Below are 12,148 nucleotides of genomic sequence, written 5' to 3' on the forward strand. Positions count from 1 at the left end.
CCCACCAATAGTGAATAAGCGTTCCTCTTACTCCACATCCTGTCCAAATGAACTGTCACTTGTTTTATTCATTCTGGTCATTCTCTGCTCTAAGATGACATTTCAAAGTAGTTTTGACTAGCATTTTGCTAATCACTAGGAATGTTGAAAGCCTGGCAGTGGTGCTGCATGTCTTTAATCCCCACACTCTGGAGGCAGAGTCAGGTGGATCCCTATGAGTTCAAGGCCAGCCTGGTCTACACAGTCAGATCCAGGACAGGGAAACCATGTCTCAAAAAACAAACAAACAAAAAAATGTTGAACATTGTTTTAAGTGTTACTAAGCCATTTGTGGTTAATCTTTTGAAAACTCTCTGCTTAGTTGTGTATCTCATTTTTTATTTACATTATTTGTTTTCTTGATGTCCAGTTCTTTCTTTTTTCTTTTTCTTTATTTTTTTTTGGTTCTTTACATATATTAGATGTCAGCACTCTATCAGATGTGTGATTAGTAAAAATCTTTCCCATTCCCATTTTGTAATCCGACACTGTCCAAATGATGGTATTTTTTGCTATACAGATTTTCAGTTTCATGATGCCCTAATTATTATGTTGGTCATAGTGCCTGCACTATTGGTGTTCTGTTCAGAAAGTCTTTTCCTGTGCTAATGAGTTTAAGATGATTCTCCACTTTCTCTTCTATAAGAGTCACTCTATCTGACCTTATGTCGAGGTCCTCTATCCATTTGGAATGCAACTGTGCAAGGGCATAAATACGGATCTATTTACATTCTTCTACATACAGCCATCCAGTTGGCCAGCCAGCACAATTTGTTGAATATTCTGTCTCTTTACAATGTGTATTTTTAGATTTTTTTGTCAAAATTAAGGTGTCCATAAATGTATGGATTTATGATTGGATATTCGAATTGATTTCATTGACCAAGGTGTCTGCTTTACTATGTTATTTTTTTTTACTATAGTTCTGTAGTACAGCTTGAGATCTGGGATACTAATACCTCTGGCAGTTTCAAGTATTATTTAGAATTATTTTAACTATCCTGAATTTTTTGTGTTTCCATATGAAGCTAAAAATTTTCTTTCCAATTTCTGGGAAGAATTATATTAAGATTTTGATATAGATTGTCTTGAACTTGTAGACTGCTTTTGGTAGGATGGTCAATTTTACTACAATCAATTTTAGTTTAATTTTACAACGTTCTTCCAATTTTCTTGTCTTTTCCTCTACACAAGCCTCTACCTTCTTCATGAAGTTACTCATAAGGCTACTTTCTTCTGCTTCTTCCAATTTTTGGTGTTCAGGTCTAGATGTTGGAGGGGGGCTAGGTTCTGGTGATGCTGTATTGCTCTTCATTTTGTTGTATGTACTTCTGCCTTGACGTCTGCCCATCTCCTCGTGGTTCCTTCTTGGTCTTATCAGTGTACTTGTTTCAGAAAGAGCTGACAGATTCAGGAAGTCTCTCTCTCTTGTCCAAAAGGGAGTTGTCTTGTCCAACTCTCTGGTCCAGAAGGGAAGTCGGGGGCAGGATGGGAGCTGGGGGCTGGTCTCTAAGTCTCAGGTTTAATTTTAATTATACTAATTCATAAGCATAGGTCATCTTCCCACCTTTGTTACCTTCTTCAGTTTCTTTTTTCTTTTCTTTTCTTTTTTTCGGTTTTTTGAGACAGGGTTTCTCTGTGTAGCTTTGTGCCTTTCCTGGAACTCACACTGTAGACCAGGCTGGCCTCAAACTCACAGAGACCTACCTGCCTCTGCCTCCCGAGTGCTGGGATTAAAAGCATGCACCACCACCACCTGGCCAGTTTCTTTTTTCGGTGTCTTAATTTTTTATTATACAAGACTTTTACTTGCTTGATTAGAGTTACTCCCAAAATATATGCTTTGAGACTATTGGGAAAGGTACTGTTTCCCTGATTTTTTCCTCACTCTGTCTAATGTGTATAGAAATGTTGTTGAAATAATTTTGTGTTAATATTATATCTTGCTACTTTGCAGAAAGTGTTTGTTATCAGTAGAAGTTTCCTAGTAAAGTTTTTAGGGTCTTTTATATATAAAAGCATGTTATTTATAACTAACAATAGTTTGACTTCTTTCCTCTTTTTATCCTTTGTTGCCCTTCAGTTGTCTTATTGCTCTAGGTAAGAATTCTAGTTCTATGTTGAATATGCATGAGAAGAGTGGACATCCTTGTCTTGTACTCAAATTTAGTTGAAAATATCTTTATATATTTATGTTCCTGTTTCCTGTGGGATTGTTTTATAATTCCTTAATTATGTTAAGGTATGTCTTCTGTTTCCTTTAACTCATGAGGATTTTTATCTTGAAAGATCATACGATTATATAAAAGGCCTTTTCTGCATCTAATGAAATAATCATATATATGGTTACTATTTTTCAGTCTGTTTATTTGGTGCATTGCATTTCTTGATTTATAGATGGATGAAATAAGGACATAGATCTTACCAGGTAAGGTTATATGACTGATTAAAGTTCTTAAATTCTTTAATGAAATTAGTGGCATCATTTGAGAAAGGGCCCAGATATTTCTTTACCTATGAAAGATCAGACAAATAGGAAGGGACATGGACATAGAGAGGCCCTTGATGGTATATTAGATCAGTCTGAGACCTGGTGATAGTCGTTAGTGGGGACAGGAAAGGCAATGGTGCTTGGGGAGTTGGAGAAGGTTGGAAGGCAGTAGGTGAGGGAAATGACAGTGCCTGTAGAAACTGAGGTGCATGATCAACATATGGAGGGATTTTACAGGAGGAAAGGAAGGTGGTAGCTGAGAAGACTAAGGAGGGAATTTAGGAGGTGTTGTTGGTACCTGAGGACTTGATTGTGCCTGTGGTGGGTTCAGGCCTTGTATGTCTAAATCAAAGCAAAAGGAGCTGTGGACTCAAGACTATGACCAGCCTTGTAAGGAGTTTTTGACCTTTGCCAGTAGGATTTGATGTGTGTGAAAAGAGATGTAGAGAGAGGGAAGGGATACCTCAAATGGAGATTTGGATTCTTTGCCATTGTATTGCCAGAAGTTATGATTTGTGAGAATCTGGATGTTAGCATATATGGCCACTGACATCGCTAATCATCTTGTATTGAGGCAATACTGTGTTTCAGTATAAAATAAGATGGCAGTTTTAATAACATCACAGATTTTAAGGAAGGAGAGAGATTTGATAAGACAAGAAAAAGGAATGGAAACATTTGACTTAGACTGGGAGAGTCAAGGTCAGTGAAAAGAAGGAGTTCTGAGGAGAGGTTGATGAAAAAGTAATCCCAATACTAAAGCAAAAACTGAGTAGAGAATAATGAGCAAAAATCTTTATCTCCAAGTACAGTCACTGGGGCCTGTGACTAGGAAACCAGCTAGAAAGATACCAACAATGTATAAAAACACCAGGAGATAGAGGTTAGATCACACAGATGCAGAAGGATGGAATGGTGAGGTATAGTGAGAGTTTGGGTGCATTAGGACAGAAACTTGATCAAGAAACACAAACTGCTAAGTACAGGAGGACAGAAACTTGATCAAGAAGGCATGAGACATAGCCATCCCTGACCAGGTGTTGGTTCCCAGAAAGGTGTATGGAGATAGCCTTGTATACCAGCATGACATTATAGAAAAATAGAACGTACCCAGGTAACTCTGTAGGAAAGATACCCAGGTAGCTCTGTAGGGTACTTACCCAAATAGGTTATGGGTGGCAAGTGAGCAGAATAAGTGGAGGAGAGGAAATATTGGAGAGATGGACTCTCAAATTTGGAGTCAGGTATGATGAATGGCAGGGGTCCACAGAGACATACCACAGGATGGCTAAATTGGAAGTTTTTGATTCAATTAAAAGAAGAATCAGATACCCAAAGGAGAACTCAGGAATCTCTCCTAGGTCTTTTTTTAAATTTTTTATATTAATTTTTTCTTTTCTTTTCTATTAAGATATGTTCTATTCATTTTACATTTCAACCACAGATTCCCCTGTCCTCCCTCCTCCTACCTCCCAACCTTCCCCCACCCCACTCCTTATTGCCACCACCTCCAAGGCAAGGTCTTCCCTGGGGATTCAGCAGAACCTGGTACCTACAGTTGGGGCAGGTCCAATACCCTCCTCTCTGTACCATGGCTGAGCTAAGTGTCTCAGCATAGGCACTAGGTTCCAAAAAGCCAGCTCATGCACTAAGGAAAGGTCCCAATCCCACTGCCTGGGGTCCTCCTAAACAGTTCAAGGTATGCAACTGTCTCACTTATCCAGAGGGCCTAATCCAGTTCCATGGGGGCTCTAGATACAGTTCATGTGTTTCCACTAGTTTGTCTAGTTGTCTGTGTACTTTTTCCAATCCTGATCTCAATATCTCTTGCTCATATGATCCCTCCTCTCTCTCTCGTTGATTGGACTACTGGAGTTTCACCTGGGGCTTGGCCGTGGATCTCTGCATCTGCTTCCATTGTCCCTGGATGAGGGTTCTATCATGACAGTTAAGTCAGCTCAGGCACTCTCTCATTGCCAGTAGTCTATAGTGGGGTCATCTATGTGGGTGTCTGCGGACCTCTCTAGCACTCTGCATCTTCCTATTCCAACAGGGTCTTCATTTATCATGGTATCTCTTTCTTTGTTCTCCCACTTTTTTCCTGATCCAGCTAGGACCTCCTGATCCCCTAAGCTCTCTTTCCCCTGACCTTTGCCCTCTATTACCCCCTCTCAACCACAGTTTGATGATGTAGATCTCATCCATTTCTCCATCGCTGAGCAATCCTGTGTCTTTCATACGGTCCTCTTTACTAGGTAGCCTCCCTGGAGCTGTGAGTTTCAGTCTGGTTATCCTTTATGAGTGAGTACCTACCATGTTTGTCTTTCTGAGTCTGGGTTACCTCATTCGGGATCCAGAATATATAAAGAACTCAAGAAATTAGACATCAAAATACCCAACAGTACAATTAAAAATGGGCTATAGAGCTAAACAGAGAATTCTCAACAGAAGAAGCTCAAATAGCTGAAAGACATCCTTAGTAATGAGGGAAATGCAAATCAAAATGAATCTGAGATACCACCTTACATCTGTCAGAATGGCTAAGATCAAAAACACTGAAGACAGCTTATGTTGGAGAGGATGTGGAGCAAGGGGAACACTACTCCACTGTTGGTGGGAGTGCAAATTTGTACAGCCACTTTGGAAATAAGTATGGTGCTTTCTTAGAAAATTGGGAATCAACCTCCCTCAAGACCAAGTTATACCACTCTTGAGGATATACCCAAAGAATGCTCAATCACATCACAAGGACACATGCACAACTATGTTCATAGCAGCCTTATTTGTAATAGCCAGAACCTGAAAACAACCTAGATGCCCTTCAACTGAAGCATGGATAAGGAAAATGTGGTACATATACATAATGGAGTACTATTCAGTAGAGAAAAACAATGACAGCATGAAATTTGCAGGTAAATGGATGGAACTAGAAAAAAATCATCTCCTAGGTCTTGGCACCAAATATAAGTAGGAGCAACAAGAAACCACTGCACACAAACTCCATGGAAAAGAAATAGAGGATTTAATGAAAAACTATCAGGCCACCTCAGATAGTAGAGCACAATACCAACCTGGAAAAGTTTGTTTGGTTATATAGAGGCAAATGGGGAAGGGAGCAGCTCAAATACTGGAATAGCCAGGTGAGTTATGATGGGCACTTTGGAGATGCATCAGTTATGGTCAAAAGCATTCAGGTGCCAACTGCCAATATCAGGAAATTTCAGGTTGAATTCTGCAGACAGAAGTGTTCAGCCAGCCATTGAAGACTTTTTGAGAATTGATTTTTGAGAATCATCACCCTGAAATATTGCCATCAACACTGACAATTTGGTCTCCCTGTCTTGGAGACCTAGCAATCAGGATCCCAGAAAGTGCTTAGCATTTAATTACTCAGACATTTAGAAGAATGTTGTTGAGACGCATCTGGTGATTTGGATGAGAAAGAATTCTGTTTCCTTTATGGCTCACCCTAGAAATTCTAGTAAAAGGAAACAATGTATCACAAAGGAGATAGTATCCTACTGATGAGTCTCTTCAAGGCTTCTTTCATGTCTCTGTTCCTCAGACTATAGATAAAGGGATTCATCATTTGAGGGACCACAGAGTACAGAACTGAAGCCACAGCAGTCTTCCTGGATGATTCTGTAACTGTTGAGCTAATGTAGACCCCAAAACCTGTTCCATAAAATAAGGAGACAACTGAGAGGTGAGACCCACAGGTGGAAAAGGCTTTATATCTTCCTTCTGAGGATGACATTCTCAAGACAGTGGATGCAATTTGACTATAAGACAAAATGATGCCAGAGAGAGGAACACCACCAAATATGCAAGATGAAATGTATATGAGAATGTTGTCAATAAGAGTGTTGGAACAGGCAAGTTTAGTAATCTGTGTAAGTTCACAGAAGAAATGTGGGATTACCAGTTCTGTGCAGAAGGACAGATGTAACACCATCAGACAATTCACAAGGGCATTTATCATGCTCCCCATCACAGAAAATATTACCATTAAGATACAGAGACAGGGGTTCATAATGATCCTATATCTAAGTGGATGACAAATGGCAACATAACGGTCATATGCCATTGCTGCAAGAAGACAGTTTTCCATGCCAACAGACAGTAAGACAAAGCAGACCTGAGTCAGGCATCCTGCATAGGTGATGCTCTGGTCTTGTGTTTCTATATTCACCAGCATCTTTGGAATTGTGCATGTGACTAAAACGATGTCATTAAAGGAAAGACCAGAAAGAAAGAAGTACATGGGGGTGTGGAGATGGGAGTCTGAGGTGGTAGCCAGAATGATCAGCAGGTTTCCTAGGACTGTAACAAGATACATTAAAAGAAATATACTGAAGATGATGAGTTGCAGCTCTGTGTCATCTGTGAGTCCCAGGAGAATGAATTCTGAAATAACTGTTTGGTTTACAGATTTCATGTTTGTGGTGAATCTGGTGGGAGGAAAATGGGGCAAACAGATAACAAACTACATGAACAACAGCATTATCAGAAGTTAAATCATTAGATAAGCAGCTCTGATTTTGGGCTTTAACCTCCAGAACAGTGAAAAAAGTAATTTCTTACTTCAATCTTCCCACTTTATAGTCTATAGCATATTTGTAGGTCATAAATCTTTGCCCCATGAGAATAAGAATATACCAATGGGGGCTGGAGAGGTGGTTCATTGTGTTAAGTGCATGCCCCACAAGTATAGTGACCAGAGCTCAAACCATCAGAATCCACAGAAGTGCCAGCTGGGTACATAGGCCCATCTGTAATCCCAGCCTATGGAGACAAAACATGGGATCACCAGAGCAAGCTGGCTACTGAATCAAGCCATATCATTAGCTCTGGGTTTGTTTGAGGTGCCATGCCTCAAGGAGTCAAGTGGAGGATTCATTATGGATGGCTCTTGGCATCATCAGACTTCTATATACACATGTATCCATGTACACACACACACACACACACACACACACACACACACACACAAAAAAAATATGGAAGAACTTTAGTGGTAACTAGAGAGCCATCTTAGTTGGTAAAATGCCTTGCCAGCATGAGGACTTACATTTGATAATAAGAACCTATGTTTTAAAAAAGAATAAAAGTATACATATAACTCCAGTACTGAAAAGACAGAGTCTGGCAGATCCTTACATCTTTTTTTTGCATAAATTCCTTTATTGAAAATATTGGAATAGCACTGCATTACATGTAGTTGATATCCATAATGAAGGACCACACATTCCTGTTCAGACAATACTGTTTTAAATAGAGAATCCAGCATCTGGATATGCTCTCACGAGTATAGCATCATGGACTAAACTAGGTAAGAGCAATCTATAGGCAAACTGACCATCTTGTTCATTAACAGCATGTGGCTACAAATGGCATAAATGGTGAACATAATCACCACAAGATATTTCTGGGATCTCACCAACTCATGAGTATGAGCAGACCAAGTTCAAATTATGTGTTTTTAACCAAGAGTCTTCAATGGGAGAATGCAGGTGAAAAGTGTGTCTTGTCTACAGATTTAAAATTTTATAGCATTCATTAAACTAGCATGGAATGGCTGTGAATATAACAATTGGTGACCTGACAGAGGCTACTGGGTGTTTTCTTTTCTTACAAGGAGTCTAAAACTGAAGAAAAATTTAAAGAAAATATATCCTGGTTTCTTGAATTCTATTGGAGGAAAAACAAAACAGTGTAAAGAATTGCATTTAAATCACAATTGAAAGAAAAAAGAGAAATCTATTTTTTAAAGTAGAAACTCATTTTCACATTGTAAGACATCTTTTATTTTAAACAGTAAGAAATAATTAACTTTGTTGATTGCCACCCTTTTATGAAAGCCAAAGACTACTAATGGGAAAAAAATTTTTCAATAATAGCCAAAGCTGAAAGGTAGTCTATCACAAATTATTTCTCCACTCATCACTGAAAGGAAAATTAGCATACTGTGTTTACAGATCCTTACATCTTAATTGCCAGCCAGGCATCTTAACTAAATAAACAAGTACCAGGTCAGCAAGAAACTCTTATTTCTAACAACAAAGTTTAGGAGATTGGAGAGACAATCCAAAGGTTAATAATGCATACTTCTCTGGCAGATGACCAAATTTCAGTTCTCAGCACCCATGCCTGATAGTTTGCATCAAGTTGTAAGTCCAGTGTGTCTGGCCTCTGAGGACATTTAAACTCATGTGCATATATGCAACTCACAAATACTTTTAAAAAGTAGATGTTTCCTAAAAATGACACCTGAAATTAGTGTTTGGCCTCCACATTCATGTGCACATGCAACATGCATACCCACGCACACCCCTGCACACACACAAAGAATGGAATCAGGGCAATTTTTAACAGTCTCTTATATAGTCTTTTGATGTTCTCCAAATTGAAACACTCTCTCCAGGAATGAAGGAGAGAGTCATGAGACTTAGATTTCACTATGGGAGGAGACATTGACTAGAAGAGCTGGCTGAAGGAAGATGAGTTTGCCATAGGTGGGTGACTTTACAGTCTATGGATCCTTCAAGCCATACAGAAAGCCCTTCTAGTGATGCAGTTTCCATCAGTGTAGAGGTAAGCTTTTTGGTGATACAGATGCATTTGAGTCTCCCTGTAACTCTTCATCTAAAATTATTTAAGTAATCCCAATAAACTCTCTGGTTGACCAAGTTAGACTTTGGTGGAATCATTAATTTTTTCTATTGTGTTTCCCTGGGAAGCTTTATCATATTTGGGAAGGGACAAATCTCTACTCAGAAGGAAATGGAACCTGTTCCTGATGAAATTATTAGAGGAGCTCAGTTAAACTCAATATGGGAAAAGTGCAAACACATGATTACAAATCACTGATTGGAGCAGTATGAAAGTGTGGAGAGTTTTGTTTCTCATCATCTAAATGAAATCTTATATCATTGCTTCCCAAAATTGATTCCAGGAAATCACCTATTCAAATTGCCAGAGCCTTTACAAAGATGCTGTTATCTGCTTGTCTTCAAGGGGAACAATGTTAATATCTCACCTGGAAGTTGAGAATGGATGATTTGTCTGAGATAATTCAGACAGAGTATGAGTCAGAATGATCTGTGGGAGAATAATCTGGCATTGATTCCTGCAAGGGCAGGGATATTGAGTTAGATCACAGCCTGAACCATGCAGTCTGTCATCTCATGGGGTTCAAACACCAAATCTCCTCATTAGAACAGTGACTTTTTTTTTACCTGTCATTTTTCTCCCAGGAGGGCAACTCCTTAAAGACTCTTGAGAAGAGTCCCTCACATCAGATCTCCTGATACTCCAGGCCTAGAGTATACATGTTAGTTATCTTCATCATTTCAGCTCACCCTTAACAAGGTCCTTCAATTAAATGATATACCCCAAGCTCATATAGAGACACACCCCTGAAAACACAACAAGGAGATTAAAAAATCAGGATCACAACAAAACAAACGAAATATGTAACAGAAATCCCAAAACACAACTTCTCCAATAAATTCCAGCATTCTTTGTGAAAGACAGAGACGCTATGTCAAAAAGTATGATTTAAATTTCAAGAATGAAAATATGTCTTACATATGAGGATATGTTGTAACTAGAAATATTAAGAAAATATTGTAATATGCAAATAATGTGTTGTGGCTTTTCTTAAGTAACTTTGATATTTTCTTCACCATAATTTTGTCTTATGTTTTTCACACAAATTCTGATGTTTATCAGAAAATATAGAAAAAAATAACTATGAACCAAAATTTTATTTAGATATTTATTCTTTGCAATTATATATTCATATGTATTATATATTCATAATACATATGGAATCCACCTGTTATTCTTCCTATTGTAATCTCCATCTCATCTTATAAACCCTCCATCCTGACTGATAGTATCATTTCTACATTCATGGTTTTTGTTGCTTAATTTTGTTTTGAAGACCAAGTGAGTTCAACCAGGATCATCCTATGACTGTGGATTTGGAACTACCTGCTAAAGACTGGTAGGCTCCTACATGTATACAACTGAAGGCAATTACTGCTTCTTTTGCAGAACCTATTAGCAGACAATAGCTCATCAGTGCAGATTAGAGACCTATACGCTGATCTCTGATCAATAATTTACTATTGATAGGTACAGTCTTATGCAGACAACCAAAGCTTCAGTGAAGTCATAATTGCTTTGACTGTGCCATGCCTGGGAAGACAGAATTTCGAAGCCTTTCTCCTTATCTTCTGGTCCTTACATTCTCCCATTTCCTTCTTGAGATATTTCCCAGCATTAGATGTTGTAGTATAAATGTGTTGGTTACAGTTAAACACTCAAATACCACTTATTCTCAGCACCTTGAGCACCTATGTGTTTCTGTATTCACTGTCATTGACTTTAAAGAGAGGATTCACTGATTGAAGCTGAGAATAACATTTGTCTGTAGATAAAATCATAAATATCAGAATGCATCTTTGCACCATGACAATTTACCCAAACACTTGGTATAAAGTTGACCTGCCCATAGGGCATGCCTGCCACAAATCTAGGTAGGCTGCCTGCAAATCTTTTCTTCTCCCTCTGCTACCTCAAATCCAACTCATCATTCTTTTCCGTAGGTCATCATCAAAATACTTATGGTGGCCTTCCCTGATTCCCTCTTTCCATCTCCTGTGGATCCCACAGATCTTTCCCTTCTAGCCTCTCTCCCATGACTCACTAGTAGGCATACTTTGGGAAAGTCTCCCAACCAAACAATGCCCAGGTCCAGATGGTTTAATGCAGAAATCTATGAGACTTTCAAAGAACAGTTAACACCAATACTCCTTCAATTATTACACCAAATATAAAAAGAATGAGTACTACCTACTTCATTATAACAAGCCAAAGTTAATCATGATACCCTAATTACACATAGATCCAACAAAAAATAAAATTATTGACCAATTCCACTTATAATATAGGTACAAAAATCTCAATAAAATACTTCCAAGCAGAATCCAAGAATACACAAAGAAAACATGCACCAAGATCATCCCAGACATGCAAGGGTGGTTTATTATACTAAAATCAATAAATATAATCCACCATATAAACAAACTGAAAATAAAACACATGATATTCCCATTATATGCAGAAAACAGCCTTTGACGAAATCCATCAACCCTTCATGATAAAAGTACTGGAAACATCAGAGATACAAGGGACATGCCAAAAATAATAATGGCAATTTACAACAAGCAAATAGCCAAATTCAACTTACACAGAGAGAAACTCAAAGAAATTCCACTAAAGTCAGGTACAAGAAAAGGTTATCCACTCTTTCCATAGCTTTCCAATATAGTAATTGAAGTCATAGCTAGAGCAATAAGGTTCCTGAAGGAGATGAGGGGGATACACATTGGGAAGGAAAAAGTCAAAGTATTGTCATTTAAAAATGATGTGATCGTATACATAGGTGATAGTGAAAAATACACTGGGGAACCCTCACAGCTAATAAACACTTCCAGAAAATTAGTTGTATACAAAATTAACTCACAAAAATCAGTGGAAGGCCTGACTGAGAAACAAATCAGTGAAACAACACCTTTCACAATAGCCTCCAATAATATAAAATATCTT

The 12,148-nt window shown here is 38.3% G+C and overlaps 1 protein-coding gene across 1 annotated transcript; it reads right to left on the reverse strand.

Annotated features, from left to right (window-relative positions):
- Window positions 1-6,029: 6,029 nt before the first annotated feature.
- LOC114686232 (olfactory receptor 7G2-like) lies at window positions 6,030-6,982 on the reverse strand. Its single transcript, XM_028860890.1, has one exon. The coding sequence runs from the start codon at window positions 6,966-6,968 to the stop codon at window positions 6,030-6,032; it is 939 nt and encodes a 312-aa protein (XP_028716723.1). The 5' UTR covers window positions 6,969-6,982.
- Window positions 6,983-12,148: the final 5,166 nt, after the last annotated feature.

This window comes from Peromyscus leucopus, chromosome 7 (genome assembly GCF_004664715.2).
Source record: "Peromyscus leucopus breed LL Stock chromosome 7, UCI_PerLeu_2.1, whole genome shotgun sequence".
In the NCBI taxonomy this organism is placed as follows: Eukaryota; Metazoa; Chordata; class Mammalia; order Rodentia; family Cricetidae; genus Peromyscus; species Peromyscus leucopus.